General features: G+C 37.6%; 1 protein-coding gene across 1 annotated transcript in view; it reads right to left on the bottom strand.

Annotated features, from left to right (window-relative positions):
- PREP (prolyl endopeptidase) overlaps window positions 1-24,209 on the bottom strand; it is a 105,126-nt gene that overhangs the window by 71,326 nt on the left and 9,591 nt on the right. Inside the window, exons 3-7 of the mRNA XM_065834753.2 lie at window positions 22,235-22,368; window positions 18,929-19,059; window positions 16,005-16,214; window positions 14,650-14,771; window positions 4,591-4,696 (exon numbers count right to left, since the gene is read on the bottom strand). Coding sequence (XP_065690825.2) covers window positions 4,591-4,696; window positions 14,650-14,771; window positions 16,005-16,214; window positions 18,929-19,059; window positions 22,235-22,368 — 703 coding nt within the window. The remainder of the gene's footprint in view (window positions 1-4,590; window positions 4,697-14,649; window positions 14,772-16,004; window positions 16,215-18,928; window positions 19,060-22,234; window positions 22,369-24,209) is intronic.

Here is a 24,209-nt window from a genome sequence, read left to right as displayed (position 1 = left end):
TGCCAAAACCATTCCCAACAGGCAACCTGGATACAGTTATGATGTCTTGGAGGAAGAGAGCTTTGGCACAGAGGTGAGCTGGGTGCCAGTGTCAGAGCACATAACCTGCTACTGCACAGAGAGCCCCTGGGTTCCACACGCAGCGCAGCCCACCCCTATAATGAAGCAGTGGGAAGCCTGAACACGTGCTTCTATCAAACAGAAGAGCTGAAGGACTCGGGTCTTCCAGCAGGAGGGTACTGAGAAGAACATAAACACAAATTATTGCCACATTATCTACAAATTCTGTGCCAGATCTCTGTTTCAGCAACAGCAAAAGGCAGCAGAGGGTATGTTGACTGGGACTTTCACAGAGGAGTGTCAAGTATTTCAGACTCATTTTCTCTTTTCAGGAAATATAATATAAAAGGTAGAGATTATACACTGGTGTAAAATGGGAGCTGCTTTTTAGCTGCTTTCAGTTCATTTTTTAATCAGTGAGGATGCCAATAATTAATTATGCTCCTTGTTTGAAAGACTTTATGCAGATAATCTGCTTATTAATTGCATTTAGAAGTGTTATTAGGATAAGTGGAACCCAACTGCCCTGGAAATCTGATTTTTGTCAGTTTTGGAGATCACTACTGATTAAGAGGCACACTTTGAAAATGTACCACACTATTTGAAGAGGTCAAATACATTTTTTTTCCATTCTCTCACTGCTTCCTAACATGTGGTATTTTTCAGCTTGTATTTTCATTTTCTGTAAAACAAGAATGAAGACAGTTTGGGATTGGACAAGCTCAAATTATAATTATGAACTTTCAAAACACACTAAATATTGAAAAAGCAGATCATTTGGGTTCAACTTTGGAAAAGATTATAATTACTGTTTTTTCACTGTTGTAATGAACTAGACTATTAGATAAAGTATGAAATAACAAATGTCATTAAATTCTACCACTGTACAAACTACGAAATGAAGACATCTCTTAAATAATCAAACTTGATCTGGATAAAATCAATTTGTCCTCATCTGTCCTACAGAATTAATAAACATTCAGGCCTAGGAGAAGGAAAAATCTCTCATTTCATTCAGGGAATGACGTTGATGACAGATGTGCTATCGCTAAGAGAAATTTCTTTGTACATTCTTCGCTCAATAGAGCAACTTAGTGCTTCTCTTTGGGTAAGTCTGGATTGTTTTAAAGAAACTATATTTTTCAATTTGTCACATTCCTATTGACTCATTTAAGGTTTCATGGATCCTGGATTGTGAACTCTCTGGAGTGTGTATTCAGCACCTCTAAAGCAAGTTTTAATCTTGAGGACAACCAAAGTTAAAAAACTTAACAAACAAATAAAGATCTATTACTGCCACGTTAAATATGTCTAGAAATTAAGACCATCACCAGTATAGTAATAGTTAAACGCTGAAATGCGACACGTAATAAGACAACTTAAAAGCTGTGAAAGTACCTCACACCATAGTAAACAAATAGGCAAGAAGTCAGCCCTTGGTGGTTTCAGTAATATTAGTCTGAAGGAAACTAACACAGAAGTCACTTTGAACACTGCAAAAAGTTTCAATAATTAAAAGACCTGTTGCACCTTAGACAAGAAATAAACAAGCAGTTTTTCAATACAGTAGATCAGGACACACTGGATCTAGGTCTGATGCAACTTTTAGGTTCTATTTTGTTATCTTTTCCTGACATAATTCCCACTGAAAGAGACTTTATGCAGAATTTCCTAATGCAAACTTTGCCACAGGTATAGAAGAAGAGAAGGGTGTCTAGGGAACATGCACTCAGTCAAAGATACCCTGCCATTTTCACCCTCTACAAATTTACCTGTAACCTGCAGACAGAGGAGACTTTCTCCTTCTAGTTTGTGGCTATTTTAGTTCCCAACATGAGAGACACTTTCCAATCTTCCATGCCCCAAGAAATCCTTTCTCCCTTTTCAGAAGCAGAAAGTGTTGATAACAGCATTTATTTCTAATTTTCAGAACTCACTCTCTTTACTTCTGAAGCACCAATAATATACACAGATGTAAACAATTAATTACACTCTTTAAAAAAAAATCATATTATGCCATGTTACTTTCCTTAAATCATGAAATATGGATGTTTATCTCCCAGTAAAAATCTAAGTTTCGCTATTTTAGGAATAAACTATTGATCTAGAACCATAATGAATGCCATTTCACAGACATTCCTGCAGTTTTCCCACAGACAACTACCTGGCACTTTGGCAGTCAGCACTGAGGTTGTAACACTGAACTTCATGACTTCTTCACAGCCATTTGTCACCATGTGGCCAAATAAGCAACCTTTATCATTGCAACCAACATCTTCAACTGTAGTTCTGTTACTATTTCTTAACTCCACAAGGCCCTCACTACATCAGAAGGAAAATAAATTGACTCCTCAGTGGTCGTATTTCTTGACTATGAGACGATGTTCTTTTTAAAGAAAATTGATTACCTTCTGTCAAAGAATGCACTGCTAGCAACTAAAATCAAGAAAGGTGCCCCTAAGTTAGTTTACATGACATTCTGAAATAGGTTTTTTAGGTAATAAGCAATAGATGAAAATCAGTTCTTTGCATTTTGTGCATTTCTAGGTACAGACGATTCCTTAAATCATGCTTTTTACATACAGCATTTTAAACTACACAGTGGTATGTTTACCTTCAGACAGGAAGTACTTAAAAAAAAAGAAATTCATGATCACATGATTGAAATGCTATTTTATAAATAGATGTTACAGAACAGCTTTAAGAACGGTATCCTTCAGTAATCAAGGTTTTGCCACAAACTTCATAAAATTAGAATCTCATCTATTACCTTTCGCTTAGCAGTTGCTTTTACTTCCTCACAAAGAAATATATGGTATAAGTAATGGATGGCATGTAAAAATACTACTGCCTGTTACCTTCTGAAAAGGCATCATTGCCTTTTGTGTTTGATGCCCTCTGAATAAGTCTAAAGCTGTCTGAAACTTGAAAGATCTAAAGCATAAACCCCCCAATTTTCTAAAGAACATGTGTATTCTTGGACAACTTGCATTAAAAGACCAAGTAGAGAATAAAAAAATGTGTCTGCAAATCTAGTTATCTATATCAAGTACCATCTAGGACACTGGAAAAACACTAGCTATCTTACTTTTCTTTCCTTTATATTTTTTCAAAACTAAGATGACGTATTCTGAACACTAGAACAGATTTTTGAACAGATCGTTGTAAACAGGTCAAGTAAAAAGGCTCAGATTAAACATTCAATAGTTCTGAAGGAGGAAAACTGCAAGAAGTATCTTAGATGTCACCAAAGGTATGAGGTGTATTCACAACGTTCATACTGAAAGACAGAAGGATAATGTAAGGTCTCTTAAAAGTACAGACACTTTTCTAAGGAACTTGATTCTCTTAATACTTCCTAACAAGTGGTTTGGTTTGATACTTACACAGACCCTGTACTGAACACTGCATTCTACAGACAGCATAACAAGGGTCAGTATTTTTGTATCTCATGGTTTTGTTAAGCATGTGCTTCTGTTATACATAGATCTCTAAGCATTGCTTAATCTTAACCCATCTGAACATGCATTGAAATATTACTGAGCAGTCCACACAAACTGGCAGTTAAACCCAAGTCTTAAATCAAGAAAAAGACTTGCCATTAAACTCTGTTGCTCTAGAGCTGCTTATATATTTGTCTAAAACAGCTTAAATAATGAAATTTGGCATCCATTGCTCCTAACTTCATGAGCAACTTCTACAATTCCTGTGCCAGAAAATTACAAATTGAACTGACATGTTTATTATGTTTCTGAAGTTTTGGAAGACAGAAGCTGCAAAGAATCAAAAGCTTTATGTTCTATGCAAAGCGCATATTGAGAAAGAGATTTCAATAATCCAGTGCTCTGGAAATACAAAACCACCAATAAGCAGAAACAACTAATTATGCCAACCATCAAAAATAACCATATGGAGCAAAGTACCATACTTTCAGCCCATACCATCAAGGCTAAAAAGCCAAGAACACAAAAGCCAAAGGCTAATCCAACTAGAAGGTAAGGAAGGAGCAGTTCATGATTGTGTATTTGAAACATGAGTAGATACTGCTACTGTAATAATAATGATACTATAAAGCGAAGTTATATTACTAGAGGATTTTTGTTTGTTTGCTAGTACTATATGAATTTAAAATAGTGTTACCTATAAACCAAGTACTTTTTAAAAGAGGGAAGATGAGCGCAGGGAGACACAGAAACCTCTAAAATGTAAAAAGTCAAACATGGAAAAGCACTAGTGGTACACAAAGAAAGAGAACACACCCTGGTAAGGCTGCTTATATAATCTCAACTTTTCCTTGTGACCTTTTAAACAAACTACAGAACTAAGAATGGAGTTCTCCATCTACTGATCCATAACAGAAGACAGAATGCTAGCAGAAGCAGTGCATATTTTCTCGTACTCTCTGCATTAGAAAAAAAAAAAGAGAAGTTAAACTATATATATTTAAATATATATATTTAACCATAAAGTATTTTAAGTCTTACATCATCTTAAAACGAAGCAAAAGTTACTAAGCAAGAAAACACACACCTGATACACCCTGAGGCTCTGTCTGTAGATCACAGTACCACAGTCTGTTCACTGGATCACACCCTTCTCGGATAGACAGCAAGACATATCGACCATCGTCTGATACCTGTAAGAAATTACAGGAAAATCAAGGACAATTCATCCTTTGAAAACAAACAAACAAACAAACAAACAAACAAACAAAAATCCAACTTGACAAATTAGTCCCTAAACCCCTAGCAAAAAATAAATTGATGCTACGGTTACTAGGGTGAACAGCCACGCATGGAATATGAGAACTCACCAAGAACTCACACTTATTGCTTACATCAACAAGTAAAATAGTTATAATCTGCTGATTTTTCTGATTTTTAACAGTATTCCAGCTAAAAAGGTGTCTAAAAGAGTCAGGGTGGATATCTGCTCCATCATGGACCTCCATGGGCTGCAGGATGACAACCTGGTTCACCGTGGTCTTTTCTGTGGGCTGCTATTGAATGAACATTATAAGCTACAACTACGTTATAAATTTTCCAGTGAAGCTTCTTGGTTTGCCTTTGCACATGCACATACCCACAGGATAAAATTTTCAAAATGGTGTCTACTGGTACATAGCCATCAATGAACCCTTCTTTCTACTCAGGCTTTGCAAATCTAGTCTTTTTCCTGGCAAAACTTTTGAAAGTGCAAGCCCATCAAGGAAAGGCAGGAAGTAACAGGAAGTCATCAAGTTAAAAGTTTCCCACTCCTAGCTGAGCTGTTCTGAGCATATTCCAAAATTAGCAGATTTAGATGTTTTACTAACAGCTCAGACAGAAGGCTGTTTCCTATCCACATTCTTATATGACAATATCTAATGGAAATTTAGACCTCTAGTCACAAAGTATGTATCTGAGTTCTGGAAACTTTCCATTTGGCCCTAAACACAGCGTCAAAAAAATTCTTATTCATATATTGTGATTACTTCTCAAATTTACTTTGGTTAACATTCGTAACATTAGTTGTACAAAATACTTGTAGAATTAGTTATGTGAAATAAATTTCAGAAGAATTAGGTCTTAACTATACTGCTATTCAAACAGATCCACAGTTTTGAACACACAATAAGGGAACTTCGTAGAATAGAGATTAAAACCTCAGCATCTGAAAACTAACAAACCTCAACAACCAAAGATCCCTCAAAAAACAACAAATACAAAAAAACAACCCAAATGAGTGTTTCCAAGTCATATTTTTTAACATTTTGCAATCAACTAACCATGCCACTAAAAAAAAAGTCTAAACAGCTGAAAGATCAAAAGGCAAATAGAAAAAACACACCTAAGATTCCTACTAGAACGTAACAAACAACCAACACCAATACCCTCCACCCCTCAATAAAATAAAATTATATGAAATACCTAGGACAGTTTTAATATGGCAACCTGCAAAATTGAGACATTTTGCCTTCTCCTTCCAAGATGGGAGTATATGCAGAAATGGAAACCAAAATTAGGTTATCTTTTTTCAAAGAAGCATCTTCAGTGTTTTTAGACAAACATTAACTGCAGGTGTCAGTTTTAATAAAACTTGTGACTGCAATATGCTGCTTAAACAACTGTTCATACTTGTAAAAACACCAAATTTCTTTCTCTTCCTCACCAACTCATAAAACATGTTAAATAATTGCAAGTGGTATGCACAACTATAAATTTCAGTTAAAACTCAAGAGTATGACACACAGAATTCTTTCAGTCGTAGTCAGAACCCACACAAATTTGTTCTTTGATGTTGTGAGTTAACGGTTAATAGAAGACTGCTCGCTTTACCCAAGAAAACGTATTTACAAATTTCTGATGATGCTGTTGCAAGGGCAATTCAGAACCTCTGCGGACAGCAAATCTGAGTACATCTAATGAGTTTTTACTTCCTCATTCCCAGCTGGACTACTGAAGACTTGATACAGGTTTATGTTTAATTTGAAGTAGGAATTCCCAAAGCATATTGCTGGTGGGAAGCCAATTAGGTCTGTCTCTATCACTAAAGCTATTCTTAGACCAGTGAGTTCTATAACCCAAAGGAATGTGACAGAAACAGGACAAGACACTGCTGACTGCAGCATGCTAAAATGTTTACTACTATACTGCAAACTTAGACATCGACATTGCAAAGTTACAGTTTGATGAGCAAATATTGGCAGCAGTACGAGCTTACACGGTCTCCATCTCCAGCTCTCCCTACTGCTATGGTTGCTTGTATCCATGCAAGTTCGTGCCCCTATAATCATACCAACATAACCATTTACCATTTGTGTCGTAAACTAGACTGGAGCAGCTGATCCAGCTGAAAAAATAGCACGTTATTAAAAAAAAAAAAAAAAAAAGAAAAAAAGATGAATCCAGGAAAAATAGATCAGAACAAAGAAGAGGACAGGAGGGGGAAAAAATTAAAATAAAAAATTAAAATAAATATTAATAATTTAAAAAGACAGAAAAAAAAATAAAAAGCCTGTCTGACAGACGAGTATCTCAGTTGGTTCACTGTGCAGTTGCACAAATGGCTGAGCTAACACACTGCCCCAAGCAGCTGGAAACATGAATAATATGGGCAGAGATTATTTAGGGCAGCTCAGATGGCAGCACTGACCAATGTGTAATCACAGCCTGAATACCACTGACTCTTGTATATTGCCAACAGATAAGAGTCTGGGTTTCAGAATGGCAAAAGCAAACAGGATTCCCCAGCTATCATTCAGGTTATTACGCTGCTACTTCATCTTCATGAGCAGAACTGCAATCCTTGCTCTTGGCCCACAAACTTCTGAACTAAAATTTCATACCAGCATTTCACTCAAATCTTAGAATGCATTTGTAGTTCAGCATAAAGGGGACAGCTGTAATGCTAGAACTGACAGCTTGGATCACAAGTAAATTCTCCTGGTTTCTGACATTCAAGCTGAAAAGGAAACATCTCAAGAATTTCTGAGATCTGCAATGCTAGTCGGTGCACATTTCTCTCATTAATGTAATTTCTATCATTTCAAACAACACCCACTAGCAAAAGGTAAGGAGGTTATAAAACAATTGAACATCTTAAAATGACATTTAGGTCCTGTCAAAACAGCGCAGAAAAAAATCCTGTAGCCTTTTAACTGGAGCTTTTAAAAACCTTCAGCATAGCCATGATTCTATCGGCATAACACAGCAGTAGTAAAGGAAGGATTATTTCTAAAAGCTGATGTGGGTAGTTTCACTGCCACCATTCAGTCACTTGGCAATTTTGAATTTATTAGATCTGTTACTTCTGAAATATTTGCTGTGACCATCTTGGCACCATACAAACATACATAAGTATCATTATGACAGCTGTGCTCACAAGTACTATTCTATTTAGCCTTTCAAGGATCAAACCCTTTGAAATAAAATCTTTATAGAGAAGTTTTTGGTTACAGTGGAGTACTTTTGGTTTTTTATTAGCAATTTTGTTTTAATGTTAGGTGTTCTCTCCATTTTGATGAAAAGTAACCACTGCTTAAAAAAACAATAAGAGATACAGTGGTTTACTTGTAACTTCAAGAAATGAATTGATATCAAAAGAAGAAACATAATTTAAAGCCTAATTTGTAAAATGAGTTTTCCAACTAAAGTTTTTTCTTTCATAACAAAACATAGTTCATTCATAGACAAGCCATATAAGGAACCCCAAAGGGTTCTATGTTCTGCATTTATAACAGCAGTAACCATGTATGAGGGTCCACAGTAAACGTGAAGTTAAATACTTTGTCTACTAGCAGCACATTTCAGACCAAAAATTCATACATAATTAAAGAAAAAGAAGGAAAAGGCTGTCGGGTTTTCAGACTTCCTGGCTTTGTGTATTACTCCTCAACTAAAACGTCAATAGAAGAGACATTAAAGTACTTTGCTTTCAAGAAAAGTGCATGACAGCAACCTCAGTGAATATTAATGCCAGTTCTTTGAATACTCCCTGAGAAGTCACCACTGCAAGATTCAGGATAAGGAAGAGTTCTCTATTTTTAGTGCGCAAATATGGGCTTTTTGAGCGTATGGTATTATATTAAGGCAACTATATACACACACATAATTTCTTTTTAAGCTACCCAATTAAAAGTTTTACCACTTTTGCCCTTTTTATTATCAAGGTGGAAAAAATCTAATCTCTGCGTAATTTCTTTCTGCATAACAATATATTTTAAAAATTAAACAAGTAAAATTCAGTTATTAGATAACATTCCTCTATTCAGGAAAAGATAAACTGACTTCTCCCTTAACTGCAGATATTAACGCTATAATCTGACATTAATCTACAACCTGATCTGCCTCTGATTATTTTACAAACTACTGCTCTTCACACAGCGGTGCCCCTTGCATATGGAACAAGGCAACTGTCATTGCTATCTAATGCATTTCCAATGAAACAGAGCAAATGAATTGCATTAAAAAAAAAAAAATAAAGGTCACAAAATCACAGACAGAATCAAAACTTTCAAACAGAGCCAAATGGTCAAATTAGTAATCGGACTCCATGTACCCAGTCATGGGAAAAAAAATCAAACCATCCAGAGAAGGTAAGATGGATCGCAATAAAGATGCAACCATGCGATGCATGGCATTAACTAACCAGCAACTAAAAACTCATAGCATCAGTAAGCTGCATTTTAGAATGCCTAGAACTTTCAATATATGCTATGAATATAACAGTTAAAACCACCCAGAGTGACTGACTGCATTATCTATCAATATTTTAAAGCTTCGTGTCAGATGAGTAAAGGAAAATACTGAAGATAAAACCCACAAAATTTCTACAGAGAATAAGTAAAAATTTCTATAGAAACTGCCACAACGTTTGGTCAGTAAAAGATGAAAGCAATTAATTACGCTGTCTGAACAGCCTCAACTATTCTAATGTCATAAATGCGCACACACTCCCATGACACAAAGTCCTGCTTTCACGATGGCAAAGTCAAGAACCCCCACTGTAATTTCCCAGCCTTTCAAATTCCACTTTTATTAACTCACTATTAGAAAAAGCAAAGCTGTTTCCTTTTCTAGAACAGGAAACAGATTTCAAAAGGTAAAATGATCTTTAAAGTTTTGGTTTGGTGTTTTTGTTTGGTTTTGTTTTGGGGGTTGAGGGGACAGGGCTGTAATGAAAAACACATAAAGCTGTGTTCTGACTTTATCTCTGCAGTGGAACTAGAAAGTCACTGAAGCTTGCATATAGCTCCTATCATATTTTATGTTCTGTTTTGAGAGAATGAGGACTGGGGCAAGAACTCCTTTTCACTAAGTGACCTGTTGGGACTGTCTGCACAATCCAAGGCCCCTGAAGCTGCTACTCTAACACTGCAAATGCTTTGTTTTCTATTTGCATCCTACTGGTTTAATCAACTAGACTTCAAAGACCTAGTGATGTCTGATCATAGAACTGCATAATTTCAGGATTAGATCCAACAAAACCCACTTACTACATTCTGAGGAACAGGCCTGACATACTCTATGCAGGACACAGACCGATTACAAGTAAACAACATGCTGATGTGCTTCTCCATCCATTTCCCAGGTTAGAAAATTTGCTTTGGGCATTAATTCAATTTCCATACTCCAGGCAGGTTTTTATTCTTGGATTTCAGATACAATGTGCTGGTATGAAGAGCAGTTCTATTTTGATCATACTCTTCTGAGCCTCTGCTAAGCCTGGGGTTGAAGAACACTTCCCAAAGCCAGAGAACTGGGGCTTCAACCCTCGATCATTGTGCTTATAACAGGACACAAGGCAGCCTTGTTCAGAAGAACACAGCAATATGTACAATGCATATTTACATGCATTCTCTTTCTTTAATCTAGCACAGAGTAAAATCAGTACCCTTATGAGGTGACAGACAAACATCACACATTATTTTTCTTGTGGCTTTCAGCTTGCTTTTGAGTGCAATGAAGGCACCAAAGCATCAGGAACTTGGCTATGTAAGAGACTGCCATCTACCATAGCCCCATGTGCAGCCAAGAAAATTGCCTGTTTGTTTCTTAATGGCAAAATTCTCCAGATCCATTACCAGGGCTGAAAAAAAAAATATTAATAGCAGGCTTCTATTCCAAATTCAGCCTTGACAAAGATAGTGTAAGTCTTCAGAAAACTCCCACAACACCATTTAGTCCAGCAGTGAGCCTCACTTGAGCAAACTGACATTGTTTCGAGCCCTTCCCCTTTGTGCTGCTCACTCTTTCCCTGTGGATGTTGCACTTGATGCTCCTGCAGTGAAAACACACTGTAGTAAGCACACATCTGGCACAGCTCACTCTGTGCTCTGAATTTCATTCGCAAGATCATCTCCCTGGTTGAGAACCACTGATGTTAACTGACAGCACTAAACATTTAAAAAAAAAAAAAAAAAAAAAGTCAATTCACGGACTGTAAACTGTGTTTGTCAGACAACAACATGAAAAACTGTATTTGTTTTACTGCTGGCAGAATTGGGATGGGAGGCTTCCTCACCACCCCCTGCTTTCTCTTCTGTTTACTTTCCTGCCAGTACCATAGGGACTTTAAACACTACCAACTGTGAAAGGCTCTTATATAACTTATTGTTTAACTTTGAGAATAACAGTCTGGCTGTGAAAGAGAGATAGGCTCTGTGAGTCTGGAGAGGAAGCAAGAACATGTCACTTACAGAAGGATGGGAAGCTCCTCTTTCTGAGAGTAACAATGACATTGCCAAGGTTTTAAAAAAAAAAAAAAAATCTTCAAACCAGGCTGCCCTCTACTGGAAAGTTATTCAAATAAACTCCAACCCTGCTCTTCCCAACTCCCCCACCACCCTAGAATACCAGAAATACATATGCTTTTTCTAGACTAATCAAAAGACTCGATAGCCTCTTTTTCAAACTTACATATCTGGCTAACAATAAACATATTTTTCTTCCTCACAAGCAATCCATTTAAGTGAGGAGTTGGAAATGCATCTGTATTTCTATGTCAACATTTTCAGCACCACAGATTTTGTTTAAATGAAGCATACTTGGGGCTGGTGTTGAATGTGTAATGAAGAAAAAAAACCCTGAAGCTATTTTCTTGCATGTTGTCTTGTAAATGTATTAAGCTAACAAAATTTTACACAAGCCTTTTTTCATCCTAATCAGTGACCTAGTTTCTTCCCTCCATTGAAAATACACACCATGCTGACTCCCTGCAGAGCACCTGAGATTACTCTTTTTTTAAAAAAGTATTATGGCAACATTATCACTTTTGCAGGCTCTGAAGACCTCCTTGTCAGGTGCTTTTCAATTGCAAGTAAGGTATTAATGTCCTTTGACCCAAAGGTTATGAGACCTGCAAATTCTGCTCTAAATCCAAGTATGGAAGTTCAAGTTCTGCTCCCACTATAGAGAAAGGTTTGGTAGTTGAGACTGGATCATCCAAACCATAATCCAGTTGTCTTTACTGGAGCTTGTCTAAAACATAAGAAAACCCAAATGTCTTTACCTATTTGGCCCAGCAAGGCCCTGTAAAATAAAAACATTTGTTTAGTAATCTGGCAGGAATGCATGAAAACAGACTTTCATAAAATGTTGAGCTGTGCAAAGCTGTATTTTAAAATCTGTGGCAGTATATTAGTGCCAACTAAGTATATTCAGAACAGTGTCAATAAGCCACATAATTAATATTTGCCTATTACTTTGTGGTCTTACATTTTCTTAAACACATACTTTCAGAAAAACTGACCAGAAAACTTGTTTGAATGGCCTGAAAAGATTTGACATATTGCACAAGGATGAAACCACATTTTGCAATTGCTTTTTTTTAATTGCAGAATATGTTTTTTCCTGACCATTAAAGACTATTTTTCATTAGTATTAGAATGACAGAACCACATTTTACAGGTGGAGTTCACAGTACAACCCCAGAATGTCAACTGTTTTAAAGTACTTTCACTTAGATAAGCTCATGATTATTTACCATTTACCGATTCCAGTGGCTTCAGAACTGGTAGTTGCGCTACATTCTATCATTTTCCTATTGTACAGCAAAAGTTACTACTACCAGTCCCCTCTTCCGACCCCAAAGGCCTTTTGATCAATTAATATAATGGCTATATGTTCATTAATCACAAAAATTACCCAAGACATTTGGTGTCAGAAAAAAAAGGTACTACTTTTACATTTAAGGTTGCCTCAAGCTTTTCTTTCACAATAGAGGAGCCAGGAGATGCGGGATAGCTATTTCTCTGCACCCTGGCCAGGCAAACTCTTGCTATTCACTACAAGCAGTATACTATGAGTTCTCTTCCATGGTCCTCCTCATATTTGCTTCTGTATTTCTGATCTTGAAATATTCCAGCCCTGCTTCTTCAACTTAGATAACAAAAGGCTCTGTTAGTGTGCTATTATCTCAAAGAAGGTTTTGTTACCTGTAAGACAGGCGTACCTCTACACCTACTAACGGAAGATATAATTTCCATGGGATTTAAAATCATCTGAGACTTCAAACTTTCACTACCCTAAAAAGCTGTATAGTCTAATGAATCAGACTGCAACAGCCCTCCTCCACGGAAACTGAATTTGCCTTCACAACAACATGTGTAGTTTAGCTCACAATGCTGCAAAGCAATAATAATAATAATAATAATATGCATCACTTGTATGAATCAGTGGATACATCACTAGAAGACATCTGTCACCAACAGAAAGCCTATTTATTTCCAGAGCTAGGGAAAAATAAGGATAATGATTTACAAATTACTTTTTATTGCCAGTTTAAGACAACAGAAACAACTAGTTTTTGAACAGAAAAAAAAAAAAAAATTCCAAAGCCCTACTTGCAAGTTTACACTTATATTCAGGTACGTTGTTAAAAGTATGTATCATTAATAGATGAGATGATTATTCAGAGATCCTACAGATAAGTCTGATTTGTACAAAGAAAGCTCAGTGAGGTCACTTTGCTAGTGAATCTTTCACATTCTCACTCACTGTCTTTTGAATCCCACTGTTCAAATTCTCTGAAAGAACCTTTCTTTTCTGGCAGCCCACAGAAAAGAAAACCTGAACATTTTCATGGGTTATTGTACGGAAAAGTGAGCACAGACTGATGAGCAAATTGTTAAAAAGAGGTTCTCTTAAGGAACTGAATAGCCCAACCAGGGTAAAAACATTTCATATTTCTCAAAAGTGTCAGATCAAAAGAGACCTTGTAGAGAAACAAAATGTACTGATTAAACATAGTAGCTAGGAGAGTGCAAAGAACTACAACAGGTTTTTATCCACTGGAAAAACATCAGTTCCCTGATAAACAGAATGACCAGCACTACATCCCAACAGCACCTAGAACATAGTGCTCAATCCAGAATTGTTAAATCCAACATGAAATATAAAACACATATTAGCTACAAAACTTAGGGTCTTTTGAAGCATTCATGTCAGGAAGATGATTAGCTATCCCAGGACTTTGGACAATATAGTAGTAGTTCAAAAATAGAAGCTTAAGGAATCAATTCCAGCAGTGACTTGCTCTATCTCCAATAACACAGTCCGTACAGTATTTGTGCTGAATAAACTTGCTTTTAGGAGACTTGAAAGTCTCCAAATGGGCACACAGTTTTAACAGATTTTAACTGTATGTCTCCATTTTTCAAGTAAGTAGAATAGACATATTTCATTTCCAGGAAAGACGCTCTGAAAATAAATATAAACAAAATAAATATATGGCAGGGAATATCCAGACATGCTGGTTATTGGAATAAGCATTTTGTGCTAAAAGTGAAGGCTGGAGCTCAACACTGACTAAGAAGAAAAAAAGAACAGTGACACATTGCTCATCAAACGATCCTTTTCTGTCCTGGAATGTACATTGTGCAGAAAATCCTCAATAAAGGATATGTAAATGTGTCATTACAGGAATGAGGACTGATTTAAAGTAAATTAGACAGTCTTACTTTCAGCAATTCTTAGCTGAATGGTCAATACTGAAACACTAAAAAAAATGTTCTTTTAACAAGATGTTTTCCTCTTTATAACTACTACCAGTTGTTAGAATCTGAAAAACTGAACATAATGACAACAAACTTCAGGGTGTTCACCATACCTCAGCTCCACCCATCCATTTGGGTTCATCGGGAAATTCAGCACATAGGATGTCTTCTGACTGGTTAGTTCCTAATACATGATAATGCAGCTTTTGGTGCAGATTAGTTGAGGTCTCAGTGCCTAGTGAAATGCAGATATTTAAACCAATTAGTTCTCAAAGAAATCCAACAACCACCAAATAAAATCATTGTCAACTTCTGTATTCCTTTCCATATGAAAGTGAAGAGTATTTCAGCAGAGAGAATTACAGTGGTTCGAGTCTACAGCCATTCCCCTCCAAATAAACAACACTCCCCAAACCAAATAAAACTTCAAACCACTCTGCAAACCTGTTCAAACAGTTACCCTTTCCTTTATTTGCTGATAATACTATCTTCAAATCTAAAGATTTATCATTTCAGGCTTTGCTTTCTAGAAATACTAAGCACTCAAAGAAAAACAACAACAATCCCTGCCATCCTCTAATGATGTTTTTGCTCCCATTTCACCCTGGGCAACTAAGGCGAGATTTATTGCTAATTAATATGCTAGAAATCTTCATACTTCCATTTGCTGATTTAAAAAAAAAAAAGTCTTTAAAAATACTGCAAGAAGTGCTCCTTGATTTTTTAAAAATTTCGTTCTTGCAACATTTTCCAACACTCCAGCTTCTGAACTACAAAAATGTTTAAAAGTAAAAAACACAAAGTGGGTATTTAACTTGGAAGTGTGGCAAAATGATAGGCTGCAAAAGCAAATACAAAGGCAAAATCTGGGCTCTCTCCAAGGTCTAACAAAGAGCACAGGTCCAGAAGAAACTTTTCAGTAGCACTGCCTTATAAAAGCTTCTAAATTCCTCCCTTATTGACGCTCCTCAGCAATTTATTCCCCTTTGTGTGCTGCTCCTTGAGTTTTGCTAGCATATACATTTTGTGTTGCTGTTCTGTGAACCACAGATGAATTAATCTGGTTGAATAACAAAAACCTTATGCCCCAGATTGCTATTCATAAGGTCAGCCTCCCAAGCCAGTTCACCTATGCTTCCACAGACGCAAAAGGGGAACAGATCTAAGTAAGCTGTCACCAGACATCAAATTCCAGCCAATAACACCCTGTATGAAAGCTAAATAAATCATTGCAGAGAAAAGGAAGTGGAGCAGCAGACTTTTAAGAGAACACAGGCAGACAAGAGGATACTCACACTAACTGAGGACAGGCTTTGATCAGACAAGACATAAGCTGATATCTAATTGTATAAACTAGTATAGCTAGTTATTTTCAGTATAAACTAGTAGAGCTCATTAACTGTTGCACCAATAACTGAAAAGACCATTTTGCTTCCATATAGCATGGAATTAGTACAACCATACTTACCATCACTTTTCCCATCTTGTTTTGGATAGCAGTTATAGAACATGCCTTTTCCATCATGGGTCCATGCCATGCAACTGAATTTAACTCTCTCTAGTGTATCTGGAAGATCCTCAGGACCTTCTACTTTCATAAACTTGATAGTAACCCAATCAGAGCCACTAGAACTCAGGCCATACGCAAAGTATTCACCATCTTCACTGAATGCATAACCTAGGAAGTTGGAACCAAACAAGATGAAATAAGAACCAGCACAAGGAATCAGCACTTTCAAAAAAAGTGTTTCTTATTTTGCCACAAAGCTTTTTATTATTTACTACTCACTAGCCAAATCCCAATGAAAGAGAGGTGAAATTGGGAAAGCAGTTAGAAAAACTGCATTCACCAAACACTGAGAGAAGAGAGTTTATCTTCTAAAAGACAGGGCAAGCAACTACATCTGCTATCATATTTGGGATTTGCAGCACTTTTCCAGCTGTTGTGGGCTTCTCAAGTAGTTCACAGATCTGAGTTCAGACATGCATACTCAGTAAGTATGTTCATTAACATCACTTATGCCCAACACATGAATTATGATATTTTTTTCTACTTCCCTGAATTTAGGAGAAGAGGTGGAGACTGAAAATACACACAGGTAGAGAACTTAAAGTGATATTTTGAAAGAGAAACGTGGAGTGCATCCTGAAATAAAGCAAATAGCACTTCAGTACTGGAGACACTGAAAACGAGACCCTGCAAAGCCCTAAAAACTGAAGTAACTGGAAAAATTTGACACTAGCATGCAAATGGATTAATAACCCATAACAACATAAGAGTGGCGATTCTGATTCAGACCAAGATTCCACCTAACTATCCTCAGAAGGGGTCACAAGAAGATTTCTACTAAAGTAATAACAATGCAAGCACATGTTATATTTTCCTCAAATATTCTTACAACCTCTGGCCATTTTTAGCTTAGGACACGTCTTTTCCATGAAGTAGTTGGTTAATAATCCTCAGTACTTTCCTCCTCCTTGACCTTGTCCAGCCTGCCCTTAAACCCACAATAAGTTTTTTTGCACCAATAACATCCATTGGTAAGGAGTCCTACAAATCTACTTCTGGTATGAACCACCACCTCCTTTTGTTTGCTTTGGACTCTACTCCCACTGCCTTCATTTGATATCCCTTGATTCTTGTAATAGAAAAAGTGTCAACTAAGCAATCCCTATTTATTCTCTCCATGCTATCGCATGCCACAAATAGTTCTGTAGACTTCTATTTTACCCCTGCTAAATTGTCCCTTCTATAACCTGATTGATCTGGGAACACTCCGTTGCTCCTGACCTTTGCTCCATACCCTTGATTGCTCCTACTGCCCTCCTCTGAACTGTATTTCAGAGCATGCTTTGAGCTGAGGGGACAGGAACTATATTCTATTCAATGCTACTGTATAACTCCCTGGGTTGCTAATGTAATGGTGTCTTCTGTTCTCACAGTTTCCTTCTTAATAATTTCTGACATTCGATGTGCTTGTTTGGCTGCTACCAAGAACCAAGCTGACATTTTCATGGAACTACCTATTACAGCCTAAGAATTGTTCCCAAATGGTCATGGTCAGCTCAGAGTCCGTTCCATCCATTCCTCTACAAATAAGGTTAGGATTGTTTGTCCCCTGTGCACCACTTAATTTATCTGCACAGAGACTTTTACTTGTTAGTTTATTGCCCACTCACTATCCCTAAGGTCTTTCTGCATCTCTTCAGTCATTCTTCAGCCTTTACCTGGAGCAACATTTTAGCGTTGCCAAACTCTGCGGCCACACTGTTCGCTCATTTGTGTAATATACAGGGTGTTTCAAAAAGGTGGACTTAGTGAAGTATACTTCGTGATGGCAACATGTTACAATTACGTAAAAAATTACAAACAGTTTAATGAGTTATCAAGCTTTAGTAACCTTTTTATAAATGCTCTGTGTTCCCAAGTTGTGAGAATTTCATTCATGAGCCGTTTGTAGTTGCAAAGATATAGAGGATATATAAAGAAGATGGATCCAATTTGAAATCACTATATTTCTGCAACTATGAACCTCCCATGAATGAAACTCTTACAACTTGAAAGGGTAGGGCATAGAGTTTCAAATAATTACTGCTAGATGCCTCTCCCAGCATACAAGCAGCCATGTTGCCATCGTGAAATATACTGCTTTAAAATTGGGTCCACTGTTTTGAAACACCTTGTATATGACCACAGTGAACAGTGCAAGTCCTGGCACAGACCCTGACAGAAGCCTACTGGTGATTTCCACTTCAAGAGCTGATCAGTTATTCCTGTCCCTGCCTTTTAAATTAAGTATTTATCAACACCAAGAGTTTCTCCTCTTCTTCCATGGTTGTTGTTTCTCTTAAGTGCATTTGGAAAGAGACTTTGTCATAAACTTTTTAGAAATACAGAAAGATTATATGAACCCAGTCCTTATATCCACAACTTAAGCCAGGACTTCTCACTAAAAAATGCCAGATTGATTCTTTTCAACTAGGTCACAATTAAAGAAGCATCCACTAACTCTTCCTTCTGCTTTTAGTAACTGCCTTGTAGAGACTTCAAGGACTTCTAGGTCCAAGAGTCCTGCTTCTACAACAAGCCAATACGGAGCGGGAAAATGGACAGCCAGCATGAAGTTAGAGCCCTAATGAACAGAAGTAATTACGTAATTTTTAAGAGTTGTGAAAGAAGATGTTGAGAAACTGAACCACATTAATTGTGAATACAATGCAGATTTAGAAGTGTTCTTCTGAAACACCATAAAAATCCACATATGGCTATTGTGATTATTTTGATTAAAACAAGCCACTCTAGCCATATTTTTATTGGTAAAGAGTTGGAAATCATTTCCAAATTCTCCTGAAGACCCAGACTTATTCAGCAGGAACTACTGCCTCACCAACCTCGTAAAGCCACAGTGCCATCATCAGAAAGCTTATTTGGATCAAGAAAAACTTTGGCATCAGCATCCAAGGAGTCTTGTACATATAAAACTCGCTGGTTCTGCAGTCCTGTATTGTAGAAGTGAAAGTACCTAAAAGAACACAAGAGGGAAGAATAAGTACATTCAGATTTTGAGTGAGGCAAGCAAGAAAAACTTGTATGAGATTGTCATGAAGTGAATAAAAGACAGATAAATATATAAGGGAAACACAAGCTTCACAGCAGAGTAGGAATCATGGTTTCCCCTGTGGCCATCATGGATTTAACCATCCTCTATAGGTGCCTTTATCTCCTCCTTAATACAGAGGAAGCCCAGACATAAATTTCCAGGCCTCTGAAAATGAAAGGAAGCTCATCCCAATGTGATATAGATTGCATAGAGGAGACTGTAGGATGCAGCGAAAACATGTTTTAAAAATAAAAGCTGCATTTGCCACAGTGCATTTCAAACAAAGCTAAGTATACTATAAATTCTATGTAACTGTCTATGTGAAACAGCTCTGGCAGTCTTAGCGTTTCTCTGTTACAAGTATTGGCACAGGTTTCCATCTCCTATGTTAAAAGCTTTGTCATTCATATAGCTGCTTTCAACCTGTACCGTGTGGTAGACAGATATTCAAATGAAACAGATCTGAAATTATTTCATCTGTAGAATGAGGGGCAACAGGCACAGACTGAAGCACAGGAGGTTCCATCTAAACTTGAGGAGAAACTTCTTTACTTTGAGGGTGCCAGAGCTCTGGAACAGGCTGCCCAGAGAGGTTGTGGAGTCTTCTCTGGAGATATTCAAAACCTGCCTGGACACATTCCTGTGCACCCTGCTCTAGGTGAACCTGCTTTAGCAGATGGGTTGGATTAGATGATCTACAGAGGTCCCTTCCAACCCCAACCATTCTGTGATTCTGTATTTCCCAATGTCTATAAAACTGCGTGTGTTTTGAAAAACTTGCAGGAACAGAGAATCACAGAATTCTCTTTAGTGAGGCATACTCTTCATATCAGAATACACTACAGAGCACAAAGAAATTAATAACTGCATTCTATGCTATTCATAATTACTACACTTCTGTTCCTTCATAGGACTCCCGAGTTTTACTATGAAAATCTGTGACTTAACAAATCAAAAAGCAGCTTCACCTGTGGGAACAAAAGAATTTATGGGGTTATGTTCAAACCTAAACATAAGTTCACATATTTCCTAAGGCTGCCCAGTACTTGGATACAAGCACAGCAATATGGCAAACCCAGAAGGGGAAACTACACTCAGAAAGACCTGGCTAACAATCTGAACTAGTAATATCTTCAAATAATAATGTGAGTGAAAAAAATGAAAGATTCAAAGGAATAGAAGAAAAACATATGTAATTTTCCATTTGACTGTGCATTTTCTAGCCAATTTCACCTTTGCAATGCCAGGCAATAAGCTGGGAAGCAACGGTCAAAGAATGTGACAGGCACAGCACCTCCCTGGACACTCTTCCTTTCTGCAGATTCTACAGAATAGCTCATCAGACACTTTTAGCAGGCATTCCTCAGCAGAAAATTGAAGTAATTAAATATAAGAATCTCTAAGCGACATGTGAAGTTTAGGTAGTTCTTCGAATAGAACAGTTCCTCCTCCAGCCACTTACTAAATGTTATTTAACTTGGTAGATCCCTTTTTATCTCCTCAAACACCATAATATATGGGGTTTTGGTATGATTTTTAAACCACTGTGATTTAAGTTCAGCGCATGCCAAGAAACAGAGTAATACTCAGAAAAGCTTAAAATGTATCTATTAAAATCAAAGTCTCATAAATTAAAGGACATCAAGTTCCTGGCATAAACATTCTTCCTGAAGGACAGTCAGCTGCATCAAATTAAGACTTCTTATCTCTAGTAGAGACTATATTAATCATTGCCATGAGCACTTCCGCAACATCAGGCCTTATCAGCATTGAAGGCATGTTTACACTGCACAAGGAGAATGGGTCAGAGAATCCAGCAGTCGCTGATCAGGTGTGCTCCAGAACCAGACTCAGCATAGTTACATCTGCATGAGCATCACACGCAGACTAATAAGCTTTGCTCAACAAGGCTTACTTCCTGCATGCAGCGCTGTCCTGAACAGCTCCACTGATTCTGGGCTTAAACCTCACACTGATGTCCTGTGCCACAACAGTGACAACTTAAATCGACATCAGCTTGGGTTTGCTCCCCACAATATACTTACAACACACAATACAGACTTTCCCTCCCTTAGGAACAAGTATCCACACCCTCCTCACAACACAGGGCAGATAACTAAAGAGTAGCAGATCTCCCTCAGTATCTGTGCAGTAATCTTAAGGCAATGAGACAGCTTCTGCTCTTTCCTGTGGATGACAGTGAAAACACACCTGGTACATCCAGGTGGTCACTCAACGAGGATCAAACAAACTGAAAATACTGAAAAAGACTGTGTTTCCCATGATTAAGAATGGCTGGTTGTTTGCACTACCTCTTTTTGAACTGGTAAAACAACTCTTAGTTAAACAGCAGTTTCATCTCTCTGCTCCCTTTCTCTAGATGGCTAGTGTTTCCAAAAGAGGTCAGATAAAATTGAGTAGGAGCTGCAGTCTTCAAACTGCAAACCCACAGAAGCACCAAGTCGTTACCTAGCCACAGAATTAAAACAGGGATATAAGTAGATTAGGTATTGGAATATAGCAGGATTTCATTATTTCTTAGAAGAGAGATCTTTTTGCAGCAGTCACCTTCAGTCCTCCAAATAATTCTTCCCCTATCTCTTGCAGACACAGGAGCTGTTTTTCACTACTTTTCACTGGCTACGATTGAACAAAAATCCTACCAGCTGCTCCAGGTAGGACCGACATAAGAGTAGTACTTCAGTAAATATTTAGAACAACATGCACATGACATGTGGTGTTTTCAGGATGAGGTGCCTTTAATTATACTGACAGTAACCAACCCTGAAAGAAAGTCCCCAAAGTTTTATTTTTATAACAATTACTCTAAAAAGCTGACAGGGTTTTGATAATCTCACAATTCTTCCTATAGAAAGAAAATACGGCAAAAGAACAAGATAATATGACTGGAAATCGGAGACAGTCAAGCACCTTGTGCTCCGCATCATGCAACCATATACGGTATTAACATTGGCTTACTTTTTCTACTTCCCAACTATAATGGAATAAATGTAACTTATAATTTGTTTTCCTAACTAGTCATTGTTTTTCACTTGTTTTACACTAATCACCACCTACAAAGACATTTCTCACATACCTTTTTCCTTTCTTGAAGTGGCAGCTGTACTTAGGATAATCATAGAGTTCAGTCATTCGTTCCTTGAACAGTCCTCTGACAGGACACTGCTCAAGAAAGGGAACTGTAAGCTTGTTCTGAGCCTCCACAAATGCCTGAAAGAAAACAATCCATGAGTTAACATGAACTCAAGCAGAAATGTGTATTTCCTACAGAAAACACTATTTTTTGAAGCAATGCATCACAGACATCTTTCCCCCCATTCAGGTTGTGTAGAGTTACACCCGAAGTCTTGCATAGTTATTTGCATTATGCCACAATACTGTAATAAGACTGATCTTATATCTTCAATAATGTCTCTCTGTGACATGTATAACCAGTGGTTCAAAGACAAACCAGATTCCTGCAATTGCCCTTTAAAACACCCTCAAACCTCATGCTTTTAAAAACTCCCATTGTATTTGCCTAAATGACATAGTAAAGCTAACTTATAGAATATACCTAGGAAATACCATCTTCCCTTGCTTCACCACAAATATACAATACTCCAATGATGACACAAAATGTCACATGCTCTGTCTGTTCATCCTATTAACATAATACACACGATCAGTCCCAGGCAGTATTTCTTGGAAAGGCCGAAGTACTATCCACAGATCAGTTCTTAGTTACAAAAGGCAAGAACACTTTATCTCTGAGAAGAGACCTTTGAGGAACATGGTTTCTTGAAAACACTCTACCTCCTACTGACAAACACTTCAGGACTGTGGCCAAAACCATTAACACTCCAGCTGCTTGTTAGTGGCTGCCACTCCCATGGCACACATGGAAAAACTGGTGCCGTGTTGGCGTTTCACCATCCCTATTTATAGCACAGGATGTTAACATAAAACTAACACCTAAGCATTTTAAGGTGAACCACAGCTGCTAAGAAGCAGACATACAGGCTCTTCTGTCTCTAACATGGAGTAGAAAGGACAGGACACAGCATGCGTGGCTGTAATTCACAGTCAGATGTTGCAACAATGGCTGCAGTATCACTGTTGGACCTCAGCCTCTCACCTCCAGCCTGAAACCCCATCCGCCCACCTCTTGCTTACACAGGTCTCTTCCCCAGTTGCTTTGAAAGAAGCTGTTGTTTCTACCTGTCCTGAACCTGTCACACAGTAAATAGATCGACAAATGATAATATCTGAGCCACACTTCACCACAGGGCATGACCCACAGGAGCTGTGAGGCTACAATCCATATTCCACAACTCATGTTTCACAGTTCTTCAGAAAAGCCAGCTGGTGCACAGAGTACCTGGCACACACTTACCAATTGCTATCAACATTTACTCATTTATTAATTCTTCAGGTGAAAAAGAGGAAAGAATAGTACATTAATCTCTTTCAGCAGCATTTTACAGACATTTCACACAGCAAGAAGAGAGCACACAGGGCAAGCAGAGGGACACGTTCCCTCCCACTTGTCTCGCTGCCATTGCAGTGCACAGCCAAGAGCTGTATGACATGCCAGGCTGTTTTTTCAGAGAGTTGGCAGGCCAAAATGTAAAGGAGAAAGCGCATTAATTATGGGGAGTCTCCACTTAAGAGGTATTTGTTCATGTCTAACAAAGCATACAGAAACTGATAAGCTTTAAGCCTGTGAGTGCAGAATTAGTAATGCCCTAAGAGCACTTGGCTAAGTGTTGAAGCATATTAGTTTAAGAACACGTGGGCTGGTTACACACAGGTCACCACTCAAGGATGACACAAAAAACCAGCACTATAGCACTGAAAAGGAACAGATACAGACGGCCAACAATCATGACTTCTGGAACTTTACTCAAAGTGAGGCTCTATGCATCAGCAAGGATCAAGTCAGGAAATGATCCCATGAGAAAAAATGAAGGGAACAGGTAAATACATTGCCAAGGAATGGCCAATTTTTGCTTCTGCTTTCTCTTTGAGGATTATACTGGCATAGACAGCTTTACAAGCCAGGATGGCAA

This window comes from Patagioenas fasciata, chromosome 3 (assembly GCF_037038585.1).
Source record: "Patagioenas fasciata isolate bPatFas1 chromosome 3, bPatFas1.hap1, whole genome shotgun sequence".
Taxonomy (NCBI): domain Eukaryota; kingdom Metazoa; phylum Chordata; class Aves; order Columbiformes; family Columbidae; genus Patagioenas; species Patagioenas fasciata.
Note: the sequence above shows the minus strand (reverse complement) of the source record. Positions and strands in the feature narration are given on the sequence as shown.